This window comes from Thalassophryne amazonica, chromosome 19 (genome assembly GCF_902500255.1).
Source record: "Thalassophryne amazonica chromosome 19, fThaAma1.1, whole genome shotgun sequence".
Classification (NCBI taxonomy): domain Eukaryota; kingdom Metazoa; phylum Chordata; class Actinopteri; order Batrachoidiformes; family Batrachoididae; genus Thalassophryne; species Thalassophryne amazonica.
The window spans coordinates 66,678,132-66,691,503 of NC_047121.1; the positions used below are offsets into that span (position 1 = coordinate 66,678,132).

Genomic DNA, 13,372 nt, shown 5'->3' on the forward strand with positions numbered 1-13,372 from the left:
TGGAGTGACAGTTCATCTTTCAGCAGGACAATGACCCTAAGCACACAGCCATGATATCAAAGGAGTGGCTTCAGGACAACTCTGTGAATGTCCTTGAGTGGCCCAGCCAGAGCCCAGACCTGAATCCAATTGAACATCTCTGGAGAGATCTGAAAATGGCTGTGTTCACAGACGCTTCCCATCCACCGTGATGGAGCTTGAGAGGTGCTGCAAAGAGGAATGGACAAAACTGCCCAAAGATAGGTGTGCCAAGTTTGTGGCATCGTATTCAAGATTTGAGGCAGTAATTGCTGCCAAAGGTGCATCAACAAAGTATTGAGCCAAGGTGTGAATACTTATGTACAAGTGATTTTATTTTATTTTTTTAATAAATTTGCACAAAAAAAGTTTTTTCATGTTGTCATTATGGGGTGTTGTGAGTAGAATTTTGAGGGCAAATTTACTTCATTTTGGAATAAGGCTGTAACATAAAAATGTGGAAAAAGTGAAGCGCTGTAAATACTGCAGCAACTCCCCCATCACCAGCCATCCAGCTGGTGGTAAAACTGACAAATGTACCAACTGAGAACATCTATCAGAAATGATGCTTGCGGTAGGTGTAGGGAACTGTGAAAGAAAATACATACCCCGACCATGGATGGACTGTTTTAACTGCTACCCACTAGGAGGTGATTCAGAAGAACTCGACTTAGGAACAGGTTTTTCTCCCTGCGGCTGTTTTTTATTGAAGTTAAAAGCTAGACCCATGCACTAAGCTGCATCATACTTCCATCTGCACTTGTACATATAGATATCTGTTGCTGCTCTGTTATTATCCTCTGCTCTGAAGTGGAAAAGGAGGATATTTGAATGAATATTATTTGTGTTTTTCGCTGACCATTAGGCCATTTGTTCTGAATTGTGTGTGTCTGGATCTTTTACAAAAAGCTACACTGAGAGCAGAACACATTTCAAATAAATATTCCATGCTTCTCAGCTGTGATCTCATCTCAAATGAGTTCAAAGAAGAAGTTTGTCCGCAGATTTTAGAGCGTGTTGTAGCTGTTTCCCCTTCCATAGGCTTGACATTATGGATAACGGCTCTGCTAGCTACTGCTAGCTACTACTGACAACTGCTGCTGATTGACCTGAATGTGTTTCACAAAATAAAACATTTTAATGTCACTCCAGTGGCAGCTGCACTCAGAATACTTTCTGGAAAATTAGTGTAAAAGAGTACAGGCAATGCTCAGGCTAATGTTAGCAAGCTAATGAGAGCGTAACATGGATAAGCTAACATTAGATTAAAACTTAAAGGACATATCTCACTAGTCAACAATATCTTTTTAAAAATTCTATACCAGATTATAAATTATTTCTTCTAGGTCTTTAACCTGTGCATGCTCTGACATAGTTGATAAAAGTAAAATAAGCCAGAGTGCATCTGGAAAATGCAAGACAGATTCATAGCCATTTTGATCCAGAATCATTACAGACGGTTGCCCAGATCACCTTTTTTAAAGTCCCGCTATACGGAGCCATAATGCAACTGAATGTCCTTTATTGTGTATTGTTGTATTGGGCATTTAGATGTTATTTAGCTGAAAACGTCTGGGTGGAGTAACGCTTCTACTTAAAGTGTGAAGCCACTTTATGTGTGGCGCAAACATTTGCCAGAAATGGATCACTTTTGCCAGTTCCGGATCACGACACTCTGCGTCACTTTGGGTTCATTCCTGGCATCTGGCTGGAGCCCTTCTAATGCAGAATGATACACACTGTGCCCGAGAATGTGTTTTGAACACAAAATGATAGAAATTATACTTATTAAATGAGAATTACTTAGTTTCGAAAAGCGCTGTTATGCGTTTTTACGAGCAAAAAATGAAGTGTGGAGGTGAGATTTCTCCTGAATTAAAAAGTAAAAGCCCCCACATTCATGTCCATTCGTGATTTTGAGATGAGCCCCAAAGTCCACAAGGCTCACAACTACAGACACGAGGCTGCTGCTTCAAGTGATCCAGAACTGGCAAATCTTCGTGTCGGAGATAAACTGACATTTTCTACCCAAGTAAGTAAGTATTTTCCCACTCTAGAACCAAAAACACTGAATGGCTAACTCACCTTTGCTACGTTTTAGAGATCGTTACTTTAAAACTTGCAGGAATGAGTGGGTCAGAAAAAGCGCGCACACCGCAGACACCGGGATGTTTTGATTCCTCTGCTGATCACAAGGACGGCTGGATCCGGTCGAGCTTGTGGTCGTTTGTAGACAAAACATCAATCTTTCCATTGGTACCAAGTATTAGCTTATTTGTGCTGATTACGAGAAACGGCAGCACAAAATCTACAGCAGTGATCCGGAACTGGCAATGATCCGGAACTGGGCAAGTGACTATACTAGGGATGGGGTGTTATTTCAAAAAATTTGGAAATCTATAAATGTTTGCATGGAATATGGAAATATACACAGAATAAACCATAGCAGTATAAATTTTGGGTCATTTGGTTCCAAAAACCCATATGGACGGAGCGTTTGAAAATTTCAAGTAATGCGTGTGTCGTATATGTGCTGTTGACGTAGAAAACCACTCTGTTGCTTATAATTAGTTCATTGTGGCCATGTCATTCTTTATATGTGATTATTATACTCAACTGATGTTCCTGAAATAAAAACTACATTGATTTTGTTTGTTACAATTAATTGTAACATATGTACTGAAATTAGGTTTTTTGTCACTTACTCTTAAAAAACACCAGATAGGTTTATTGTTACTATAGAGGGTGAATATAAACTCGGGGTTAAGTAACATTTGGAGATAAATTTCAAGTCTCTAGGTGCTTGCGGTTCTCAAGATATGAAATTTTCGGCAATATTTTTGGCGATTTTTGAACCCGATATCTTCACTGGCTCTGTCCATATGGGTGTTTGGAACCAAATGACCCAAAATTTATCCTGCTATGGTTTATTCCGTGTATATTTCCATATTCCGTGCAAACATTTATAGATTTCCAAATTTTTTGAAATAACACCCCTCCCTATCATTACGTAACCTTTGGAACTGACTTTTAGCTGCCAGTCAGCTGTCTACTATCATTTGTCCATCCACAGCAAATGGTCCACAGTCAGTAAACACCCACAACAACAACAAAATTGGCTGGGAGCTGGTCAATGTCACAGCTCTCCCGTTAAGGTTCAACAGCGATCGTCATCGTCACTTGCCGTCACTTTCTCTTCGACTTTTCGTGGTCACGCTTATAAACACGGATGCAGCTTCCTCAGTCAGATTCACAGGCTCCCTGTAGCGTAGCACAGTTTAGCTAAAATTACCGTTTTTCCATCTTTGTAGCTTAGCACAGTTTAGTTAAAATTGCATTTTTTTTTCTTGTTCACTTCAATACATTAGCCAATGTGGCTCTGAGGGCGGTTCCAAAAATGATGTAGCTGAAATCAAGTTATTACAAGCTATCAAATTTGACCGTTAAACACCAGCACATCAAATCAACCTAAATTCCCCAGGAGTCTGCATGGTATTGAAAGGCGCATGTACCTGTCACCCAACACTTTCATATGCACCACAAACACATTTGCACTTGCAATAAACACCTTACACAACACCACACAGTTGCTGGCATTGCTGGCACTTGCGAAAGGTGCACTTTGAACATGTCCAGAGCACTCACCACTCAGCTCTAATTATCGTACGTATCCCTTTACATGCCGCTAACTCTCCACGCACACGACACACACGGTGTGACTCGAAAGACCATGTTGTTCAGAAACTCCAAATCCATGATAAGATGAAAGAAAATGATAAAATACTGGCCAGGAAGTAGCAGATGACACACTATGTTAAACGTCACAGAATGCCGTGGATATTCAGCAGTTGCAGCGGTCACACACTGTGGACATGTAGTGGTCTTACACACACACACGTGTGCGCTCGCTGGTAATACTGGCAACTGCTGGCATGTTTTCCAGAAGCGGCCTTGTTCTTTTGTGCACCCAGTGCAAAGTTTTTCAGCTGTTTATGTGAAGCAATATTCAAATATGCCTTACATTGTTTGCACACACTGAATTGAAACAGCTAATTAAAAGAAGTAAATGTAAACACTAATGGAAAAACATGAAATGTCTTCTTTCAGTTTCACTGCTTCGGCTCAGGTACCTTTGCAGTGACATGTTGCGTACATATCTATTAACCTGCCAGAAAACCTCTCACTTAAGCCCAATGTTGAGCTCCAGGTTTCCACGTATTGTTTGCACTCCTGTTATGCACCCTGTAAATATCAAAGTGGAGTTGGGCACACCACAAATGCACCTGTGCTATGCACTTTAAACCGTGCACTGCAGATGGTCAAGCTAATGTCCAAAATGGGCTCTGTTACACGGTTCTTGATGTAGAACGTTCATGGTTTCTGCAGAGTGCAGTAATGTTGGCAAACTGCTAAATGACATTTGATAAATTGCACATGTGAAATGTTAGATTACTGTTCCAAATTTGCAAAAAAGCAGTCTGTTGTTGGTGGTTGTTCATAACAGCATTGTGCTGTTATTATTACTGGTTGCTGTATGTCTGTACTTCAGTATTGGTATTTTTTAATATTGCCATGTTCATATACTGTCATATGCATGGATGTTTATTCTTTCTGCTGTAATCCATTTTTAATTTGTATGTTTGGCTTTGTACTTGTATTTTGTGCAGTGAAAGTGAATTTAACGTAACAGACTGTAGTTTTTTTGAACTGCTGCTGTGTTTGCATTGTGACATTGTGTTGTGTTTCACTGTGTGTGTTCCTCTCTTGTTCTCAGTGGCAGAGCCTATGGTGCCTTTGTTAAGGCCCTGGTGGATGGAGATGGAGATTATGGTGCTCGGATCAGTGGGCTGTGCCTCAGTCGTCTTCCTCCTCTCAGCCATCATCATCTGCTACAAGGCCATCAAGAGGTTAGAGGTCACTATTTGTTTTAGCCTTTTGCTATATTTGCTTTGACAACCATAATAAAAGTGTGAAGACAAATTGGTATGGTCATGGGCAGGATGAGCATGACTCAGCCTATAATGTGTAATTTGACCCCTTGGGACTTTGAACAATTTTATGATGCAGTCATCACCCTGCAGGGTCACACTGAGGTCAGTGGTTTCATGAAAGATTGAGCCTAATAAAAGTCACAGAGACAGATCAACCAGAGTGTGCACCAGTGCAGAAACAAGATTATATATATATATACTAGTGTGCTGCCCATGGGGATCCATGGGCTCTAGATTGGGTAGTGTTTATAAAATAGGTAACTTGTATATTGATTTGGAATGGCGTGTGTGTCTAGCTTGTTTTTAGAACCTTAGACCTCAATGGTTTTTAGAATAGGAACTCCACCCTTTTATTTCCTTTTATTTGTTTTTCTGCATTCTGCTGCAAGCAGGCGTTTTTAATTTTTACACACACAGAGATGGTGGTGGAAGACATCAAAAGCAATACTCTTTTCACTCATGGTAAGGACAACATGACAATTAACTAAACTGACTAAACCAATTGAACTACAAAAACACAATAAATCAATAACACTGTTAAACTAACATGAACCACAATAACAACATTTGAAACCCCAAACTCCCATGGTGCATTGCAACACAATGTCCATTGTTTATGGGTTAGCTAAAATGGCTAATTTCTCCAAAAGTATTAATCCTATCAACTTTCTGCTTTCACAGCATTCATCCTTGATCCAAAATAAATAAGCATACGAAACGGCAAATGTCAGCTCTCCTTGGTTTCTGCATGATCGAAGCCATACTCACGCATGCACGATACAGATATATATATATTCCTCCGGGGAAACCCCAAGGCATTCCCAAGCCAGCCAAGAGATGTAGTCCCTCCAGCGTGTCCTGGGTCTTCCCCGGGGCCTCCTCCCAAAGGGACGTGCCAGGAACACCTCTCCAGCGAGGCGTCCAGGGGGCATCCAGAAAAGATCCCCGAGCCACCTTTCGATGTGGAGGAGCAGTGGCTCGACTCCGAGCTCCTCCCGAGTGACCGAGTTCCTCACCCTATCTCTAAGGGAGCGCCCAGCCACCCTGCGGAGGAAACTCATCTCGGCCGCTTGTACTCGCGATCTCGTTCTTTCGGTCATGAGCCAAATATCGATCGGTAAATCGAGAGCTTTGCCCCCCTACTCAGCTCTCATTTCACCACGACGGTCCGTTACAGCAACCACATCACTGCAGATGCTGCACCGATCCATCTATCGAGCTCATGCTCCATCTGTCCCTCACTTGTGAACAATACCCCGAGATACTTAAACTCCTCCAGTTGAGGCAAGGACACTCCACTGACCTGAAGAGGGCAAAGCACCTTTTTCCGGTCGAGAACCATGGCCTCGGATTTTGAGGTGCTGATCTTCATCCCAGACGCTTCACACTCGGCTGCAAACTGCCCCAGTGCATGCTGAAGGTCCTGATTTGATGAAGCCAACAGAACCACATCGTCCGCAAACAGCAGAGACGAGATTCTGTGGTTCCCAAACCAGACCCCCTCTACACCCTGGCTGCGCCTAGAAATTCTGTCCATAAAAATAATGAACAGAACCGGTAACAAAGGGCAGTCCTGGAGGAGGCCAATGTGCACTGGAAACAGGTTTGACTTACTACCGGCAATGCGAACCAAGCTCCTGCTGTCGTACAGGGACCAGATAGCCCTTAGCAAAGGACCCCGGACCCCGTACGACCGTGTGTGTGTATATATATATATATATATATATATATATATATATATATCACAACAATTAAAATACATTTTGATATTGAGGACAACAAGCAATGAATTATTTTATTTCAGGTATTATTTTCTCCTGTTATTCCTGCAAACATGTCTTAAGGTGTGCAACAGTACAGGATCATTGTTGTTGCATATTTTTTTGTTGTTGTTTCAAAATTCTCCACACATTCTCTGTTGAGGACAGGTCAGGACTGCAGGCAGGCCGGTAAACAGACATGTCTTTGTAACGTGTGCAGAAAGTGGGTTTGCATTGTCTTGTTGAAAAATGCATGGACGTCCCTGGAAAAGATGTTGTCTTGAAGGCAGCATATGTTGATCTAAAACCTCACTGGACTTTTCTGCATTCCTGCTACCATCACAAAAGTGTAAATTACCTTTGCCAAGGTGCATTGACACAACCGCACATTTGTTGCTGATAACAGTCTGGATAGTGCATTTTATCTTTGATCCAGAGCACATGAAATTAATTTCTTCCAAAAAAGATCTGGAATACTAATTTGTCTCACCACAGTACATTCTTTTCACTGTGCAATGGTTTAATGTAGATGCCTCCAAGCCCAGAGAATTCAACGTCACATCTGAACAAGACTTCATTTTTAAGTGCCATTTATGACTGTAACTCCATATTGTAGTGTTTGTCAAAGGTTTCCCAAAGCAGAGATGTTAACATCATTTTTTTCCAAGCCCAAGTCAAGGGGCTTGAACCCTGAAATTTCATCGGTGTCACTGCGCCAGACAGTAGTGCAGCCTTTACTTGAAACTGTAGTGTCATCAAATGGAACAGACGATTCATAATGAAGCATTTAACAGCACGGCTTCTAGATTTAGATTAAACCAATCTGACACCGCCCTGACTTTTCTCTCTGTTGTAAGAAAAGCAAAATGAAGCAATCCTTCGAGAGTCAGACTCAGCTAATGCACCCTTCAGATACTGAGCTACAAATGAGTTTCTGCTGTAACAAACAAATGTGATGGAGAGCAGTTATAAATTGACAGAAATATCTGTAAACAGAGATCTTGCACAAAAGGTTTATATGTTTGATCGTTTCTGAATCGAAGGAGCCTGTGCGCTGATGCTGTTCATGAATCTTGAACCTTCAGTCCAAGTCACATCTGAAGTATTTGAGGTCAAGTCACAAGTTAAGAGCGATTTAAGTGTGATTTGAGTCCAAGTCTCAAACCCAAGTCCCCATGTCTGCCCCAAAGTAATCTTTTGTCCTTGGGGCTATATCAAGTATTGATGAATGGCTGTTCTTGATGCAGTGCCGTCTGAGGAAGATTATGGGTGTTCAGTTTAGCCAGTGGTGGTGCCAAGGGGGGCTTGGGGGGCTTAAGCCCACCCAATAATGAGCCAAGCCCCCCCCCCCCCCCCCAATAATTCTGCCAATAATGTGAATAGCGACTGACATATTTGTGGATCTCAACTGCAGTTTTGCGCTGAGAATGTCTCAATATTGCGTAACTGAGCAAAGTGATGAATGTGTGTGTTCGGTGATCCACCAATGCTGAATCACCCTTCACAAACAGAATTTTCAGTTTTCCAAATAAACATTTATTTGTAAAAACTCACACACAAGTTACAAATCAGAAATTTGTGTTTGTGGATCACAAAGCACGTGTACAAATCAAAGGATATTTGTAAATCACCATCTGTGTATTTGCAAGTATTAATGAGACAAATTTAACTCCATACTCCAAAAATTTAGGTTTCCTGAATATTTATTACGGCCACTCTTAAAACTTCACTTATCTTTATTTGTACCTATGTGCAAGTTTACTGAACTTGCAATCATTCTAAGTGATGTGTGTGTGCATTGATACCACATTTTAGAGGAGCACGAGTGACTAAAACATATACCTTGGTATTTATAAAGCAATGTACTATATATTGTTCATTTCAAAGACATTTTGTGGAGCCCCTCCAACTTTTACCCCAGTCCCCCCAACAAAAATTTCCTGGCGCAGCCACTGAGCTTAGCCTTGCACTCTTGCCCTTTATGCACTGAAATTCCTCCAGATTCCTTGAATTGTTTCATGATAGTATGTACTGTAGAGAGAGAAATATGAAAATCTATTCCAATTTTCTACGAGGAACTTTGTTTTTAAACATTTCAACAATTTCCTCACACATTTGTTGACAAAGAAAGGCTCAGTCTTTCATGGATGCTGTTTTTGCACCAAATCATGATAAAATCACCTGTTTGAAATAGCCTTTTTTTCTCTCTCTCTCTCTTTCTTACTACATTACCAGTCCTAAATTTCCCAAGGTTTTTTTTTTGTGTGTGTTGCAAGCATGAAATGCGAGAATGGATGTATATTAACAAATGAAATGAAGTTGGCCACACAAAACATGAAATATCTTTGGTTCATACCGTCTGCAATGAAATAGAAATCAAAGTAAGTGTAAGGGTCACTTTGGGCTGGGGGTGGTGGTTGGGGAGTGGTTTATTTCCATTTTCCACTCAGTTCCACCTTTTTCTGATTTAGGGTTGTAAAATAACCTCAACATCAAATCAACTTTATTTATAAAGCACTTAAAAAAAACAGCTGCAGCTGAAACAAAGTGCTGTACACAAGGGGACATATAAAAGGTAACAAACCACAAAGTACAAATACAAAAAAAAAACCCCAAAAAAAACAGGTAAAACAACCAAAACAGATCAAGATCTCATTCTGGGTTAAAAGCCAGTGCATAAAAGTGGGTTTTAAGTTTAGTTTTAAAAACAGAAAGTGAAGAGGCCTGCCTGATGTGGAGCGGTAACTCGTTCATCTTTGGAGCCACAACAGAAAAAGCTTGGTCCCCTCTGAGCATACGCTTGCACCTCGGCACCTCCAGGAGGAGCTGATCAGTTGACCGGAGGTGGCGAGCAGGGGCGTAACAATGAAGCAGCTCAGAGAGGTAGGGCGGGGCAAGGCCATTTAAAGATTTAAAAATCAAATAAAAGAATCTTAAATGAATTCTAAAATGCACAGGCAGCCAGTGGAGTGAGGCCAGGATAGGTGTAATGTGCTCCCTCTTACGTGCACCAGTTAGCAGACAGGCGGCAGCATTCTGAACTAGCTGGAGACGTGCAAGGGAGGACTGGCTAATTCCATAATAAAGTGTTGGGAAAGTGTAGTGACACGGACCCACAACAGGGGGCGCAAATGAACGGTCAATAGATGAGCCAAAAAGTAACAATGTAATGTTGTGAATGTGCACAACGAACATACAGACAATCACAGAATATCATAACAGTCAATACACAGAGGTGACGTGTGGGCAGGCTCGAGGATAGAAGACGTCTGTCCTGAGAAGAGCCGGAACCACACGATTTCCGCCGCCCCAGAACCTGGTGAATACTGGAGCCGCCAAGTCCCGAATTCCCAGGTGATCACCGTCCCCGACTGTCGGATCTGGTACTGCTGGCGAAGAACAAAGACAGTCAAGTGTGGGTGTGTGTACACCCAGTAACAACAACGGTGGGAATGCCACCTCCACCTCTCACTCAATACTTGCAGCGCGTCCTCAGAGGAAAAAGAGTGCCGTATTGCACAGCCTCCACAAAAGGACCGGAACTCCTGCAAACACTCACAATAAACAGATTCTCAATATTTCCACAAAGGCTGAGGATATTACCTCCTATGAAGTATGATATCTCGGCAACGAGGTGGAGATGACGTCTGGTCTTTATGGAGTGAGATGATGTTGAGTAGATGGGTGACAGCTGTCAAGAGGTAATGAGCGACAGCTGTCACCCTCGGCTGTGTCCATGGCGGCAGCGCCCTCTCGTGCCTGAAGCCCGCACTTCAGGCAGGGCGCCCTCTGGTGGTGGGCCAGCAGTACCTCCTCTTCTGGCGGCCCACACAACAATAAAGTGCATTACAGTAATCCAGCCGGGAGGTAAAAGCATAGATTCCTGTTTCAAAGTGCTGATGTGCAAGAAAAGGCTTAACCTTAGCAAGCTGTCTTAAGTGAAAGAAACTCGATCTGACTACTGTACTGATTTGGTGGTCCAGTTTAAAATTGTTGTCCATCTTAAAACCCAAGTTTGTGACAGTAGATTTCGAAAAGGCTGACAAAGGCCCCAGATCGACAGGTGAGGAAGAACAGGAGCTGCTAGGGCCAAAAACAATCACCTCCATTTTCTTTTCATTAAAATTAAGAAAATTCAATGCCATCCAGGCTTTAACATCCTCAAGACAGGACAAAAGTGGAGAAGAGAAGAGGCATCAGTTTTCTTTAGGGGGACATACGAGGTCTGTTACAAAAGTAACGGACCTTTATTTTTTCAAAAACTATGGATTTGAAACACGTGCAATTACATCAGCCAAGCTTGAACCCTCGTGCGCATGCGTGAGTTTTTCCACGCCTGTCGGTTGCGTCATTCGCCTGTGGGCAGGCTTTGAGTGAGCACTGGTCTACCCCTCCCGTCGGAATTCTTTTGTCTGAGAACTTGCTGAGAGACTGGCGCTTTGCTTGATTAAAATTTTTTCAGAAACTGTGAGACACATCCAAGTGGACACGATTCGAGAAATTCAGATGGTTTTCAGTGAAAATTTTTTGGGCTGATGAAAGATTAAGGAGTGTTACTATCGCTTTAAGGACTGCCCACGGCGCTGGAGGGCGCGCCGTGCCCCAAGCCGCCGTCGTCAGCCTGTTTCAAGCTGAAAACTTCCAAATTTAAGGCTCTGTTGATCCAGGATGTCGTGAGAGAGCAGAGAAGTTTCAGAAGAGGTCGAGATCAGCAGTTTATCCAGACATTCCACTGTTAAAGGAGATTTTGTAATGAAAGATGTGCGGACGGATTCGCACGTTGGAACGCAGCCGCTCATCGTGTGGCGGCACAGAAAAACACCTCCGTGTTTCCGTAAGATTCAGGCGGCTTTCGATGGCTTTCAGTCGAGTGAGTATCCGAGAAATTGTTTAACAGCTGGGCATGTTCCAACTTGTCCTGTAAGGCTTCCAACGGAGGTGTTTTTCTGTGCCGCTGCGCGATGAGCGGCTGCGTTCCGACGTGCGAATCCACGTGATTCAAATCCATATAGTTTTTGAAAAAAATAAAAAGGTCCGTTACTTTATTAACAGACTTTGTATAGCTGGCTGTCATCAGCATAGCAGTGGAAGCTGATGCCATGCTTTCTGAGAATGGACCCCAGGGGAAGCAAATACAGGGAGAATAGTAGGGGTCCAAGAATTGAACCCTGTGGGACCCTATATAAAAGTGGAGTGGAGGAGGACTCACAAAGCCCGAGGCCACCGCACATAGTCCTACCAGTTAAGTAGGACCTGAACCAGTCCAGGGCACTACCACCAATGCCCACAAGCTGCTGCAAACGATTTATCAGTATGTTGTGGTCAATTGTATCAAAAGCAGCAGTCAGGTCAAGCAGGACAAGAATGACATGGTTACCAGTATCATTTGCCATTAAAATGTCATTAAAAACCTTGTCAATAAAAAAATGTAGAAAACTGTTACATAAGTCAGTGGATGTTTCCAGACATACAGGATGTGATACATTCAGGACAGAGTCAATTGTTCTGAACAATACACGGGGGTTCTTGTAATTTTCCGTTACAATGTGTGACAAATACTCTCTTTTGGACTCTTTGACAGTACTTTGATAGTGGCCCCAAATGGTTCTTTAAAATTAGAAATGAAACCTGCAGCTTGTCCTTCTTCCACCTCCGTTCAGCTCTGCGACATTCCCATCTGGCAGCACGGGTTCTCTCATTAAGCCAGGGTTCAGATCTAGACTTAGACCGCCTGGGTTTTAGAGGAGCCACAGAGTCCATTATAGAAAGGCAGGAGGTGTTAAACCGACAGCACAGCTCCTCTGTAACATGAATTAATACTCAACACACTATTCCGTAATGAAAATCTGCAGCCCATCTGCATAATTTCTCAAATAATAAATATTTGTTTTATTGTTATTCTCTGATTTATATCACTTTAAACTGAAATCTGTTTTATTTTTATCCCATTCTTGTGTGTTTTAAGTTAGGTGAATTGTCCAGGTCTACCTTGTAAAAGAGATCTCTATGTCAATGGGAGTAACCTGATTAAATAAAGGTCAAATTTTGAATACAACATTTTGTGCTCTCAGAAATTGTAGTGGAACATTTTGTAGTCTCAAGATTAATCGTAAAAATATCCAGCAGATTAACTGTTAGTGAAAATAACAAATAGTTGCAGTCCTAAATTAGAGGATGGCACAATACCACTTTTTCATACCGATACTGGAATCTTCAGTATCGGCCGAGACAAATCCCAATCCAATACCTTTCCACCATCTTAAACTCTACTCCTCTAAAGAAAACTTTCCTTCCCCAGTTTTTTTTCTCCAGTATCTGAGGCAGTCATTTTGGCCAATATCAGTCTGATATATAAAATATCATTCTAATATACTCTAATTAATTAATTTGCATAATGATTGGACTTCTCAGTGTTTATCCCTGTAATGATCTAAGGTTTCTGAGAAGGTTAGTACAGACACTCGACACTCGGAGAGCAGAGGAATCCCAAGTCACTATTGTTCCAAGAAGGAACATTGAGGTATTAGTCTGTACTACACAGACCAAATCATCTATGCGATGTTCACGCTGACATACAGTGCACACAGAGAAACACAAGTCTGA

The 13,372-nt window shown here is 42.0% G+C and overlaps 1 protein-coding gene across 1 annotated transcript in view; it reads left to right on the forward strand.

The window, feature by feature from the left end:
- Window positions 1-13,372, forward strand: part of prima1 (proline rich membrane anchor 1) — a 42,007-nt gene that overhangs the window by 14,667 nt on the left and 13,968 nt on the right. The window contains exon 3 of the mRNA XM_034195044.1: window positions 4,793-4,925. Coding sequence (XP_034050935.1) covers window positions 4,793-4,925 — 133 coding nt within the window. The remainder of the gene's footprint in view (window positions 1-4,792; window positions 4,926-13,372) is intronic.